The following is a 14,456-nucleotide window of genomic DNA, read 5'->3' on the forward strand; positions in this document are numbered from 1 at the left end:
CCCCTGCCGTGCACGCAAAAAGGTGAAACGACACTGATTACACATATTAGCGAAGAAAATTGTATGTTAGTGCAAGAGATACTGGAGATAGGCAAATAATTTCAACGATGAAACCCACCTGTCACACCGACCCGAGAACATATATACACGAATGTACGTAATGCTATGTCGGAGAGTACCACACTCTATCCGTGCCTCATCGTGGAATGAGGTCGTAGAGGTTCAACGACAAATGCTGCGAAAGGCTAATCGCTGATGTAACAGGTATGTGACAGTGATAACCCTTTGTGCTGTGGGTTGTTGGAACCATGAGACCCCACGACACCAACGTCTGGTGGTGCTGCACCGCTATTTCTGCGGGCACGAACTCGAGTGGATCCTGGAGGTTCACGCAAATGTTCAGCAGGGACCGATAAACTAGCATGAGTCGGGGCAGATGGACGACGTGCGCTAACGAGGAGAGAACGGCTGCCTTGTGCGATGCGGCATTCACCTCCGTAGAATTTGTACGACGCGCCAGCTTTTCGTCACCGAAGACAAGGGCGTGCTTTGACTTTGGGACGGCCCCACAGTAAAAAGCACTTAGGGCCCACAGCATGGCTGAGCATCCAATTCGTCTCAGCACGGCCACTAACGGATCTCCGCGACTCCCCACAAGAGCACCAGAAGGTGCAGTTGCGACCGATGACGAGAGCTCTCGCCATCTTCCCCATACTGTCGAGTAGTGCATCGCATTGAGGCGTCCCACAACAGCATGCGCAGCCAGAAACGGTAAAATTTGATGTACACGCTGGAGAAGTTGTCGCATGTCCTGTGTGACGATACTCGCTCGCATGGGAAGATGCGTCATGTAGTACTCAACTGCACCCTTTGTTATGTTGTGAGCCTCTTCTAGCGTGAGGCTCGGGGTATTAGCCCCTGCGCCAGCTCTGGGTGGGGATGCGTTTGTTGCAAAGAGCGTGTTCAACCACGACTGCACAACGCTAGCATCGGGTCTCGCAACGAAGTGGAAGCGAAAACAGTTTGAGAGACGGAGCGGCATCTGCGACACTACCCAAAGACAAACAACGTTTGAGTTGCACGGCTGTTGGGATCCACCGACACACACCGAGAGCCACTGATTAATACCCTCAGCACCCTCCTCCACTTCATCAGCGTCGTCCACGACGAAGTGAAGCTCACTCCCCTCCACTGCATTGTCAAGCCACTGTCGTACCAGCAAGCCAAACTGAAGATGTGAACATTCTGTCCGCCGCCGTTTAGTTTGCGGCAAAAGACGCCACGCCAGCCGCCGCAGGGAGTCACCAGCTAGCGCCCTGCCAGTAACATACTCTAGCAAGAAAGACCGCTTCATATTACGTACGTGATGCTCCCGCGAAGTGAGGTACTGCAGGAGCATAGTCGTTTTGCCGCTACCCGGTGGTCCAAAGATGGAGATGTAACCGGAGCCACACTCCACGTCTGCGTCTAATTCATCCCGCAGGTCCACTCCAACCTCCTTGCGTGGTGTTTGGGCTGCCATACGACGGGGAAACAGAACGCTCGTACGTAATTGCTACAGTTGAAGAGGGGGAGGGGAGGGGCACAGTGCTCTACCTTGGTGATGCCCACCCACTGAAGTGCACAGGGGAGGGGGAACAGCGCTATTGTGAATGAGAACAGAAAATGTCAAACACGAAGGGTAGGGAAAACATTCGTGCTAAAACACATAGTAAAGCCACATATTATGCGCGTACGCACGTCGAAAACTATCGTGACTTCCACGTTCCTTACCAAACACCAACCACGAACCGCAAGCCTCCTATTTCCGCCTGAGTTCGTCACGGCATGTCACGGTACGCCTGCTGGTAGTTCCACCTGTTCGTTTTGAAGTGTCTTCGCTTACTAAAACGATTCCTGGCGTCGTGGGACGCCTGTAGCGACGGATGAAACCGCTTGTCCCGCATGAAGCGGTGGCGAAACTTGTGCCCGCAGTACCAGTGAGCGATAAGCCAGGTTTGGGTCAGAGAAAACATACGACGCTCTGTCCTTTGCTCCAACCGTATCGAGTAGGTGAAGAGGAGCCCGGCAGATTTTGTACTACGAACGAGATAACAGATTTTTCTAATTACCAAAACAAGGCCCCAACCATCACTGATAAGGTGTGCGTACATCAAAGATTATCAATACGGCACAGAAGGAAAAAGGCAAGAACAAGGGAAAAAAGCAAGCGTTTACTTGAACCTCACGTCAGGTTCAACAGATGTTGCATACCCACTTTCGACTACAAAAAGGGGTAGATCAAACAGGTGATGGGTATTAGTTCTATTCATGAGTGCTATATTAGCTTGTCCCCGGTGATAGGGGGGGGGGGATGCGAAACCTAAATGGTAGCGAAGGAGCCGCCGCGCATCTATTTAACAACAAGGAGAAGAGAAAAACGGCCACTTACGTAACTGATAGTCAGTTTCGCTTGAGAAGTTGCATCACTCCTGATGCGAATGCCTCCAGATGGAGAATGGGTTTGGTGCCAAGCTTCATGTTGTGATCGTACTTCGCCGCAAGAGAAACAACAGCCGGTCGCATTGCCGGCTTAACAGAATTAAGCAAGGCTTCCAAGACGCCTCGCATAATTACCTCACCTGAGATGCACTGCCCGAGCAGATCGTAAAACTTTCCACGAATTTCAAACAGCTTCTTTGGTGTCTGTTCCGTGAGAATGTCGTTGGCAATTTCCTCAAGAAAGACCTGCCAATCAGCCTGCGGAATGTTGGCTCCACTGCCTGAAAAATCAACTTTTGTCATGGCTGCTGCCTCCAGCATCAGTTGCGCACGTCGTAAGTTTCCTTCGGACTGGTTGCTAAGGGCAGCCAAAAATGCGGGTGATGGGGGCATCCGGCCCTCCTTTTCACACACAGTTCGAATGACTTTGGTTATGTTTTCCTGTGAATGGGAAGGAACACGGACAGCAAGGCAACGAGAGCGAAGGGGTGCGATAAGACGTGAGGTTGAGTTGCAGATCAGCACCAATCTGCACGTCGCCATGTACTTTTCCATTGTCCGCCGGAGGGCATGCTGAGCTGCCCGTCCCATTTTATCCACCTCGTTGAGCACCACAACTTTGTACTTCGCAGCGCCTGGTGTGCCAGACTGCAGGGGAACGGTCTGCGCAATCTCGCGTATCATTTGCATCACGACTACGCGATCGTGATTCCCTGCATCGGAAGGGTTGATGTCAATGTGGTGTGGGGAACTCAGTGTCGCTATATCAACGACTTTGCTATCTGTCACTTGCACAGACTTGTGTTCCAGACGTAGCGAGTAAACGGATGGACCGTACACCTGCTGCAACACTGCCATGGCCCGCGTCTTCTTGCCGGTTCCAGAGGGTCCGTACAATAACAGGTGTGGGAGGTCTTGCGACTCGGCCAAACGCTTAAGTACTTCGGTAAGCTCCGGATACAAATCTACGTCATCAAGAGTCCTTGGGCGGTACTTGTCGACCCACAGCATAATTGCTATTATATGAAAAAAGGTTTACAAGGCACAATAGAGGAGGATCGGGAATACAAATGAGAAGCAAACAGTTAGCACAGTCAGGGAAAAATAAGTACAGAAGGGAATGGTGCGTGACGTGATGGCCCGAATCGCGTTTTTTGTGCTCTCTCGTGAATTCCCCACCACCGATGAAACTATCCCTTTTCGGTTCCCCGACACACTAGTTCTTATAGGGCTCTTACGACAGCGCAACTCAAACTGCTCGAACCCGTGGCCGTAGCGCAGTCAGCAACAGAGTCGGTTGCCGTGGTGACGCGTAACCGCTGCATGCGAACTTGCCCTTCGGCGGTTACAAATGAGCCCACACATTCACTACGGAGGAAAATTAACTGTCTTCGTGCCACCAGTAGAGAAGCCAAAAGTTTTCAATACGTATTTACGTATATTATCCCCGTTTTGACAAAATGGGCACACACCCCGTCACGGTTCCGCAGCGGGGGCACTTCTGCTCTTCCACACCACTGGGTGCTGCTTTACATGGGAGCACCGAGATGGCTTGTCGGAGTGTCATTCGCAGCGGCCAACGACGCGCGGTGACTAAGTGATCTCCAAATCGAAGCGCGCTCGATTACCACTAACAACGACAACAATAATAATGTGATACCATTCCCATTCACATGAAGTACACTGTTTCCTCTGTCGTGCCTCTCTTCAAAAATCAGCACGAACATATTTTTAATCACATGCGCTATAGGTGCATAGTTCGCGCACGGCTTAACGGCTACAAACGCAAAGAGTCGCACACACTACACAAACCCACATAGAAATATTCCTGTTTCGGTAGCAGTTCCTTTTTTCCACCTTTAAACTTCGCCTACATAAAAGCAAGAGGTGAGGAGTTGAAGAACACAAGCTCCCCCCTCTGGAAGGTGTAAAGGGGGGGATGTGGAGGAACAGATCCAAAATATGCTTCAGATAGAAAATCAGACAGTAATGTTACATTCATTTTTTTTTTGTGTGTTTACGCACTCACCCTCTCCAGCGTCATCCTGTGGTGTTCAAATCATTACAAATGCAACCCACAACTACATCCAATCAATCTACATCGATGGCAAATGTCTTTCGAAGAAACGCCTTGGTGCTGTTAAGCATGCTACGACCCATCACCAATTCGCACACTGAGTCGAAAGACAAAGCCCGTTCACCATGGTACAGAATATCTATGTTTTCCTTTGAGAAGACATCTGGAAGACACATGTTTCGGGGATTTGTTGCAAGCATGTGGGAGACGCAATCTATTTCCCAAGGAGTCAACAAACCGTCCTGCGCGGAGGGGAACACTGCAAACGCTTTTTGCGCCCCTCGCACGGGTTGCCTGTCCGCGCACATCATCGCCAATAACGGCGTAGGGCAAAGTTTGCCATCATCATCGGCGAACGTTAACCACAGTGCTTGCATATACGCCCCTAGTCGGTCATCGCTAAGATCCTTAGCGAAGTAGAAGGGCACTTTTGAAAATGTTTCCTCATCCACTTCCTGCGCACCCAACAACGCTGTCTTTGTTTCGAGGAGCTCCTCGATGGAACATTCTCTTATATAGTAGTTGTTTGGTTCGTCCCGCCTCGTCATGTCGGGCACCGCTTCGCACCAAAGCATCAGGTGAAGAACAAACTCACGCCAGTCAATATAACCGCAACCGTGAGGGTCAAATGACTCAAAGACCTCACGCCTCGTCTTGAGGCGAACACTCCTCGTCTGTGCGCCCGCGTAGTCATCAGGTTGCACAATGTAGAAAAACTCGGCGCTCGCCAATGTGTAGTCAGGTGCCACATTTCGAAAGGTGCGAATCATGCTCATCAGCCTCGTCGCAGAGAGGGTTCGGTGGATCATGGGAACCTCATGTACGCTTGTTACTTCATACGGTGACAGAGGTGTCACCGCGCGCTCGTCCTGTTTCGGACCTCCAGAGAGAACAGAGAACGTTTGCTGTCCCAAGTGCAGGGGAGGGATGGCCCGCTCCGTTTCAATTGCATTGCGAAGAGTATAGATGGCCGTGTTTATAGCGGAAGCAGAGCTAAGCCGACCTTCCTTTGCCTTCGCTAGAAGAGTGTCTCTACAGTTCGCGCAGTACTGCTCTGCCTCGCGCATGAGTCCAACAAAGAACTGTCGAATACGCCCAATCCGCTCCTGCATACTAGCCAGCTCCTCATGAACAAAAGGCATACATTTCGTGAGAATCAGACTGAACCTCCCGTCGTCCGCAGCCGCAGCTGCCGCCTTTGCGTTTTCTCGCACTCGCTGTGAGGCCGTTATCGGTCCCTGGAGTTTTTCGACGTAGTTCGTAATGGTGGTAACAAGCTTTCCAATGGCCTCGACAAGCATATCTTCTCCCGTTTTCTCGGCCAAGTCTTCGGGTCGCTGTGGCTTCTTCGATCCTTGGACTTTCTTATCCTTCCCCTTTGCCAACTCCTGGACGCCGTCAACTCCAGCACGCATCATAACAGCTTCAGACTCTAACTCCTCAAACACACACGGTTCGTTGACGACAGTACTAAAATAGATAAGTACCATGTTCAGTGTGGCCATGAAACGCTCTATTTCTCCCTTCACAGTGGCGATGGCAACGTTACAAACCGTCGTGCTCCACGGTCCCAGGAAGTTCTCCTTCTTTGTAATCAAATCAATCCGCGTGGTGACGTCCCTTCCTGTTGCCTCTGCAATGCTAAACAGCTCGTCTCGCAGTTGGTCTACCAGCAGATGAAGCTCGTTTTTACACACTGCTTGCCCAAGTAGTTGCAAAGGGATGTTGTTGTAATTTTCTACGAAGCGGTCCAACTTCCCCTGCTTTTCATCTGGTTGGTTCCAGAAACGCTCGTACTTCTCCATAGCCACCTTGCGGTAGCCGAGAAGTATACGCACCAGCGATTCTACAGCGGCCCCAGTCCATCCATATATACCATTATAGTACGACGTAAAGATGGCAAGACCCCTAAAGAATAGTTGGGGTGTCTCCTCCGGCATAGTGTAGACGCTCGGCAATGGGGATGTATCCTCCAATTCGTGTGGAATTGGTACACCGCTCTCCGTATATATCTTGATCAACCTTTTCCGCTCCGCCTCACGTCGTTCCCTCATCTCCACAATCGTGTCCTCAATCCACTTCTTCTGCTTCTTAGCCCCCATGGCCGCCTCGTACATTAGCATGTTTTCTTCAAAAATCCTTTGCCTGGAACTAATAACTCTCGCCACGTTGGATACGATACCATCCAACGCCTGTTCGCCGTCAACTTCATACAAATTGCCACCACTACCGTTCTCATGCGTGAGGGAACGCCGCAGTGCATCCCACTTTCGCCTCTGTTCAAGCACAACGCGGTGGAGCAGGGCCGTCGAGGTTCTTGTGCGGTCTAGGTTGACAACGTGCGGCACCCGCTCCGGCGGTGGTGGGCAAAATATCATATGATACTGCTCACCTGTTTCCTTGTCAACGCGTAGTCCTGCAAAGCGGTTAAAAATTTCCTGGGTCCCGCAGTGAATATAGACCATGGCTGAAAATAGTGTATTCGTATCTTCCTCCCGCCCTTCCCAGCGCTCTATTGCCTCTCGCTCTTCGGGTGCCAACTCCGGGTACACGACCTCAGGTAGCACTGGAGGTGGCAAAGTGCTGAGATCTACACCCTTTTTAGATGGTCGCGTTTTGCCTTCGCCTCTCACAACGGGTTGCTCCAACCGCGCTTCACGCTGCACAACAAGTAGCCTCTGCGCTTGATTCTCCTCAGTCGGTGCCCCGTCATCCGTACTGCTTGGTGGCAATGGCGGTGGTGATGGCCAGTTGTTCAAGGCCCCTTTGAAAGGGTGAACAAAGGGAGGGATGATAAGCTGCAATCTCTGGAGCTCTTCTAGACCTGCCACTGCCCCATCAAACAGGATACCACTACACCCTTCCAGCGTGTCTTTCATCTGTAACTGCATCAAATGCACAATAAGCGATGGCTCCACCGGCCTACCATGTAAGAGGCCCCCCTCAATCTCTTCCCCAGCGACTGCCCACGGACTAAGGCGCATTACGGACTCCACGGTTTGCATAACACGCTCATGACTGTGATAAGCTGTCTCATCGTTGTTTTCGTCGTGCTCCTCATAGGCTCTGATATAGGGAACATCATCACTGCTCTCCGTTGCTAAAAGTGTGGGCAGCCCTTCACGCTCGCTGTGATACGCCTCCAATGCTCTGTTTACCAGATCCCTATCAGATATATGCAGAAGCGAGAGCCTAGTTGCGACATGATGTGACACCAAAGACTTTCCACTGAACTTCGGCCCATCTACGAGAAACAACGGTATTTTGCAGATGTCAAAACGGTTGACCGCGGGCTCATTTGACCACATCTTGTTATACAGTGTGTGAAGGAGCATGAGGAATGTGCTTGGCACCAGACGAAATGGGTGGTGACCGAAAATCATACCGAAGGTAATGCTGGCGCTTCGTTCTATTGACACCGGCACTCCCGCGATCGACTGAATGAAAGAGTGGAGGGCTGTACATGTGAGGAGGCTTCCAGTAGACCTATTCGTTAGAGAATTTGAATCGAGGAAATCGATGCACTTTTCGGCGCCCATAAGAACCCTTTGCATAGCTTCTTCGACGGACTCCTCCTTCGCTGCTTTATCCTCAGCAACGAGGAGCTCTTCCAACTCTGCGAGGCGCCGTTCATCCTTTTCCACCACTGACACCTGCTCCGAGAGTTCTCGTTTCGTAAACGTTGATAGGCACATGTCAGTCATGTGTTTTTGAAGCCTTTCAGCTTCCTCGCATTCACGCTTTTCCTTTATAACGTGCTCGCTGAGGAGGTCCCACCAACGACCCATATCATCGAGGGAGCGGCGAAAGTTATGTTCTACTAGCGAAATATAGTCGGTGCCACGGTAAAGCACATGCTTCAACTCTTCCTCACTTCGCTTCGCACGTGTTTCGTCTTCTCTAACGATGTAGTCGGCACGCCTCCTTCTTAGTGCATCGCGCCGCTGCAAGTCTTCCGTGCGTGCACAAACCAGACTCATTACAAAGTCCTCCGCATCCAACATATCAGACGCTCTCCACCACTGCCCAAGTCGTTTATACTACGAAAAGGAAAAAAAAAAAAAGACGACACAGAAAGAGAAATACAACATGTATGCGCGTACACATATGCCAGAAACGTGAGAAGTAGGGGAGAAAAGGAGTCAATCAATCAGCCTCTCGACAACATCACTGCATCAAAGAAGATCAACTACCACGTAATGCCAGTTCACGCAGCCCTTCGATCACACGCATGCGTGTGTGCGGCCACAAAGAGCAGATCAACGGAGGTATAACTACAGGTTCGTCGTCCATGGTTGCTTCCCCTTCGGTGGTGGCTTTGTGATGTTTATACGAGTAATTGCGTCATTGTAGTCACGATATGATTTGAAGAAATTCAACACGGGATGTCGCAGTTGCCTCCATCGCAGCCGCCCCTGCGACCAGAGTTTCAGGTCAACTTTCAAACGACGACACGAAGGAACAAAAAGGTAGGCGAGAACCACGGGGCTAAGATACCTGCAGCTGTCTGATATGAACGCCCACGCCCAATTCTCACCAGTGAAGATTGCCTCAGCTCTCATAATCCTCTGCTCCACAACATAGTACGCCACACCAGGTGCGCTTGGATCGTCTACAAAGTGGTTTCGTTCCCCATCGGCAACTTGTAACGCGCGCTGAATCTCCTGGGCATCTGTTACAGCCGTTTCGTGGAGTCGCTTCTGACGGCTATCATACACGCGCTTCTGCACACCATATATCACATGCGAGGCGTAGCGTTCCTCCTTGTAGGGCTTTGGGAGCACGAGAGTCTTCAAGCACCGGTAATAGCCCCACAAATGAAGTGCGGCGACGGGATAACATAAAAATGGGCACAACATATAGTATATGAATGCCCGAACGGGCGGCACCACCATAGCAAAGTCGATATGTCCCAGCCGCTCGCTCGTCCGGCTTGTGGCGAGGAGGGGGCCGCGCCACACATCTGTGAGTAATACCCCCGCCAGTGTAGTTGGCTGCTCGGCTGCCATGCCTGCCGTGAATGTACCCAAAAGCACAAAAAGGGCCAGAGAAATGAGAAAAGAGAAGAAGAAACGTGGCAACACAAGATAATATTACAAATGGAGCGTAAAGGTGCCGGGGTGATGGTCTCAAACAAGAAGCTGACAGACGGCCTACCGAACCAGTTGAATAACCTACAATCAGTCTCCACATCTTCCCCTATTCATTTGGTCAGTGACAGCAGTTGCTTTTTTTAATCTTTACTACAACATCAGAGGTGGTTGAAACCACCATAAAGAGATGCGCTATCAGTTTAGACAAAGGAGAGCTGAACACAACACTCACATAAAAACAAAATCGAGAGGTGTAATGATGAGCAAGAAAACAACATGTGAAGCGCATTCGGTGAGTGAACACGCCCCACCGTCAGTCTGTCCACTGGGCGTTCGTATTTTTTGCAATAAATGTGTAAATATCCGCCGACTCCTGCATAATTTTACTGGTGGGCTTACCAGCACCGTGACCGGCGGCCACTTCAACACGAGCAAGGAAGGGGCCTCCCTCCGTTGGGTTTTCGTGCTGAAGTGCCGCAATGTACTTAAGCGAATGCAGTGGCACCACCCTGTCGTCGTGATCACCTGTTACCACCAAAATTGCAGGGTATTTAACCCCGCTTTTGATGTTATGTAGTGGGCTGTACTTTTGCAACACCTTGAAGTCCTCCTCTTTATCTGGGTCACCAAAATCTGACCTCCAAGCGTGGCCGATAGTGAACTTATGGAATTTGTACATGTCCAGCACACCCACCTGGCATATAACACAACGGAAGAGTTCAGGTGCTTGATTTGCAACCGCCGCCACCAGCAGCCCACCATTTGAGCCCCCCATGATGGCTGTTGTTGCCGGGTTGCCGTAGCCATTTCCGTGGAGGAACTTCGCCGCTTCAATGAAGTCCGTGAAACAGTTTTGTTTACTTGTCAGACGACCAGCGTTATGCCAAGCCTCTCCGTATTCACCGCCCCCTCGAATGTTCGGCACCGCGAGAACCCCGCGGAGGTGCTGTAGAAACACCACACGGGATGAGCTGAACGACGGTGTGAGGGATATGTTGAAGCCTCCATAGCCGTAGAGAAGCACCGGAGACTCCGACGTCACTATCCCCTTCCGGTGAATAATGAACATTGGAATTCGGGTACCGTCAGCTGAGTTATAGAACTTCTGTTCCGTGATAAAGTCATCAGCAGAGAGGCCCTCGATATTGTCATCCTTGAAAACGCGAAGTGATCCCTCGGGATCGTTGATGTCCAACACGAACGATCGCCCCGGGAGGAGGAAAGATGTAACCTTGAAGGACACGAGGTCCACCTTGCGGTCCGCAAAGAGGGAAGATATCGCTCCGATAGGTATGGTTATTTTCTTTAACTCTGGTTTGTCCAAGCAGCAGTAATAAAGAGTACTCTTGACATCTTCAAGGTAGACGAGAATCAGAGTGTTCTTCACGAGTGCGGCGTGGTCGAGGACGGCCTCCCTCTCCCCCACAACAATCTGCTCCTTCCCAGTGGCGATGTCAACGGAGATGATCTTCTTTCGCGGCGCGTCGCGCGTTGTCACGAAGTAAAAGGTGGTGCCATCATTCCCCAAGTATTCAAACGAACCGACAAATTCGTTAAACAACTTATTGTATGTTAATGTAGAAGGGGAAAGCTTCTCAGCTCCATCGATAGGTAACTTGGTGATCCATATCAAGTTCTTTGGCTCACAACCATCGGTAATAGAAACAACAAGGTACGAGTGACAGTTAGATACCTCAGCAGAAACCCCCCAGTGGGGGTGCTCTGGTAGAGAGAGTACGACCGCATCCTCATCCTGCTTCGTACCGAGGCGGTGGAAGCAAACAAAAGGATCCTTCGCCGCGTCTGTTTCAGCGCCTTTATCCACATCCCCCTTAAGAGCTGGGAAGCGCGTGTAGAAGAATCCAGTGTTGTGTAACCATGAGATACCTGTGAACTTGGCCCACTCAATAACATCCTCAGTGTCCTCAGCCGTGTCTGCCCGCCGCACGTGAATGTGTTGCCAATCGCTTCCCTTGTCACTGGCACTGTATGCGAACAGGGATTCGTCCTCACTCCATGCCGTGGCCTTCAAGGCCGTTGTGCCATCATTGCTCAGGATATTGGGATCAAGGAAGGTTGTGGGGTTGGAGTCTGTTAGACTCGTGGCACGCTTCAAAACACTTTGGTTCTGTAGACCAGTATTGTGATAAAAGTAATAACGACCGTTCCGAAAACTGGGGTTGGACGTTCGGGGGAAGTCGAACGTTTGGGAAATGCGGTTATACAACTTATTCCCAAGTGCTTCGGTGGACCTCATGTATTCACCGAAGAGATCGTTTTGGGCTTTCACGAATGATTTCGTTTCGTTGTTTTCAGGATCTTCAAGGTAGTCATACGGTTCTGGTACCGTCACATTATGCAACACGTAGCTCGCTGCCGAGCGTCTTGCAGTGGGGTAAGCGAGGCGCATTTGTGTTTGGGGGTGTCTTTCTTCGTTTCTTATTCCTCTCCTTCAGATATGAGGCTTTTTTTTCTTCTTTTGATCTTCTTCCGTTGCAAAAGCAAATAACTGAGAGGATGAAATGTATGCGAAGGCCCTCAAAAAGAACTTCTACTTGTCCTTTTCACAGGAGAGTTCAAGAAGATTAAAATAAAAAGGGCACAAACTAAAGAAACACATATTACTTAGTGACTGGTTCCAAATGGCAACGTCCGGGTGGCTTATACTGCTCCACCAAATAACGTTGTTTAGATGAAGAGGGCTTCACAAAGCAAATCATCCACATCAAATAGCCCACTACCGCATATCATCCTCTGTTACCATAGCTGGTGGACATGCACACAAATATGCTCTTTCACCGAGACCCCCACCGTCTGCAGTGTACTTTTCATGCCGCGGCTACACTCAGATGCTACAACCTACATCCCTTCCGACTTTAAACAGACTCGCATCGAGGAAAGTGTGTTAATGGAACTACTCATCATATAGCCTCGGAAAGGGGGTGAAAATTCGGCACAACATAGTGTGGAGCTGGTGTCCCTCTTGAGTCTGAGCCGAACCATTTGCCTGCACTCTATATTTTCACGTGACACATAATTACACCCTTCGTTCACATAGAAGATCAACGACATCTCCACAACCGATGAGAAATGCCCACCTAATGATGCACCTTAGGTGTGGCAAACATTACACCTACAAGTAGCAGTTTCGCTACATTCACTCAAACATTATATGGAATGTGTGTGAGTGCTTTCCTCCCCTTTTTTGTAAACAACTTTGAAGATGCAACACGAAAGAAAAAAAAATAAAGAAGAAAGAGAAGTTATTACCACGAACGAAACCCCCTAGTTTTTCTCAAGTGTCACAAAGCAGTGGGCAATGCCGATGACGAAGATGGCGATAGGAATGCTTTACCAATCCCACGTTGGATGAGGGCCGCTGCCGTGCTGAAACCACTGTGATCTGACACGGAAGTTTACATTAACAACGAAGTGGCGTTGTGTCGTTAAGGTGCTTGTTCCTCACCACCATGGGGTAAGGGTCTTTCATCCTTTCTCCCTTCCTCCCCACTGCGTCTCCCATTCCTTTTTCATGCACAAGTAAAAGGGAGGATGAGAAACCAACCCCTCAGATCGGAGTTTCTTCCTACTTTTATTTCGGCTTCTACTTCCCTATCACCCTCATTCTTTCTTCCCCGCCACGTACACACACCGCGCTGATTCACGAGGCTAAACGTTTCGCTTCACCACCCGTACAAGATAGGGGGCAATAACTTCTGCCCCTCCTTCGGATAATGGCCGCCTCCTTCTCGGCGTCTGCAAATCTTCCCAAGCGTATACCACCGCTTCAACCTTTCATTTCACTTACACTGCTCTCGCCTTCTCCTCCAACATGCGTCGGCAACTGACAGTGTTCCCAATCTTTCTTTCCCTATCATTCCCTCAATATCGACCATCAAACGCCATATTTCGCCTCCTCCATATCATACTGGGAAAGACCGTCGAGGTACTTGCGCAGGACCTCCGTCTCGATATTATCATCCCAAACCGTTTTCTGTGGCTTAGGAGCGGGAAGATTCGTGTAATCCACCTCATCTGCCCGACCCGCCTGCTTCTGTTGGCCCTCAGCCTTGTTCACGTACTGACCCGCAAGTTCTACCGCGAATCCCTTGACAATCGTGCGGTCGACGACCGTTTTCAAAACGAGAGTGTAATCAGCGAGCTCCTTCAACCCCTTATGCAGCTCCTCCGCGACTCGGCGGGCTTCCTCCACGTTCTTTTCACCGCCAGGGGCGACAAAGATTTTCGCCACGGCCTTTTTCTGCTTTGCGTTAACAAATGTCTCATAGACCTCCGCCACCTCTTGGATGAGTTCCAGCATACCGTTGTTCTGCATCCACACAAGTGTGAAAAAGGTGGGCTCTGAGAGTTGCTTGAACTCGGGTATCTTTTCAACAACTGCCGTGCGCTCCCAGAAGATAGGAAGCTTGGAGGCCGCAGCTGCTATCTTCTGGAAATCGCTTAAGATGTTGTCAAAGTTTCCCTTCTCTTCTGCCGCCTTGTACAGGAACTTGGCAAAGAGCACACTATCACTGGGAACAATGTTTAACGGATACTTCGAGTTCTCAAAGTCACTTGCGTAAAGTTTCTTCAATCCCTCAGGCGGTGTGTAGAAGCGGGCCGCCACAACTGCCCTTGCACTTGAAGAAAGTCGGCGGAACATAACTATGAACCTTTACTTCTTCTCACAACCACAGGGAGGATTAAAACAAAAAAAGGCTCGCGATTTACAGTGAAGGTGTACGAGTGAGAGGGAAGTAGCGGAGTTTGTGGGGGGGGGGGAGCAGGGGCACCGTAGGCATAAG

The 14,456-nt window shown here is 50.3% G+C and overlaps 7 protein-coding genes across 7 annotated transcripts; all 7 read right to left on the reverse strand.

The window, feature by feature from the left end:
- Nucleotides 1-196: 196 nt before the first annotated feature.
- TbgDal_X9760 (hypothetical protein, conserved) lies at nt 197-1,522 on the reverse strand (the record flags this gene model as incomplete). Its single annotated transcript, XM_011779847.1, has 1 exon — nt 197-1,522. One exon carries the CDS (start codon nt 1,520-1,522, stop codon nt 197-199), a length of 1,326 nt encoding a protein of 441 aa, XP_011778149.1.
- Nucleotides 1,523-1,820: 298 nt separating this feature from the next.
- TbgDal_X9770 (hypothetical protein, unlikely) lies at nt 1,821-2,153 on the reverse strand (the record flags this gene model as incomplete). Its single annotated transcript, XM_011779848.1, has 1 exon — nt 1,821-2,153. One exon carries the CDS (start codon nt 2,151-2,153, stop codon nt 1,821-1,823), a length of 333 nt encoding a protein of 110 aa, XP_011778150.1.
- A 289-nt stretch (nt 2,154-2,442) lies between these two features.
- Nucleotides 2,443-3,492, reverse strand: TbgDal_X9780 (ATPase, putative; the record flags this gene model as incomplete). Its single annotated transcript, XM_011779849.1, has 1 exon — nt 2,443-3,492. One exon carries the CDS (start codon nt 3,490-3,492, stop codon nt 2,443-2,445), a length of 1,050 nt encoding a protein of 349 aa, XP_011778151.1.
- A 1,080-nt stretch (nt 3,493-4,572) lies between these two features.
- Nucleotides 4,573-8,562, reverse strand: TbgDal_X9790 (hypothetical protein, conserved; the record flags this gene model as incomplete). Its single annotated transcript, XM_011779850.1, has 1 exon — nt 4,573-8,562. The coding sequence occupies one exon, from the start codon at nt 8,560-8,562 to the stop codon at nt 4,573-4,575; it is 3,990 nt and encodes a 1,329-aa protein (XP_011778152.1).
- A 270-nt stretch (nt 8,563-8,832) lies between these two features.
- On the reverse strand, nt 8,833-9,567 carry TbgDal_X9800 (hypothetical protein, conserved; the record flags this gene model as incomplete). The annotated part of the gene is made up of 1 exon (XM_011779851.1): nt 8,833-9,567. One exon carries the CDS (start codon nt 9,565-9,567, stop codon nt 8,833-8,835), a length of 735 nt encoding a protein of 244 aa, XP_011778153.1.
- Nucleotides 9,568-9,964: 397 nt separating this feature from the next.
- Nucleotides 9,965-12,061, reverse strand: TbgDal_X9810 (prolyl oligopeptidase, putative; the record flags this gene model as incomplete). Its single annotated transcript, XM_011779852.1, has 1 exon — nt 9,965-12,061. One exon carries the CDS (start codon nt 12,059-12,061, stop codon nt 9,965-9,967), a length of 2,097 nt encoding a protein of 698 aa, XP_011778154.1.
- A 1,485-nt stretch (nt 12,062-13,546) lies between these two features.
- Nucleotides 13,547-14,314, reverse strand: TbgDal_X9820 (hypothetical protein, conserved; the record flags this gene model as incomplete). Its single annotated transcript, XM_011779853.1, has 1 exon — nt 13,547-14,314. One exon carries the CDS (start codon nt 14,312-14,314, stop codon nt 13,547-13,549), a length of 768 nt encoding a protein of 255 aa, XP_011778155.1.
- Between the last annotated feature and the right edge of the window lie 142 nt (nt 14,315-14,456).

The sequence above is a fragment of the Trypanosoma brucei genome, chromosome 10 (genome assembly GCF_000210295.1).
Source record: "Trypanosoma brucei gambiense DAL972 chromosome 10, complete sequence".
Classification (NCBI taxonomy): Eukaryota; Euglenozoa; class Kinetoplastea; order Trypanosomatida; family Trypanosomatidae; genus Trypanosoma; species Trypanosoma brucei.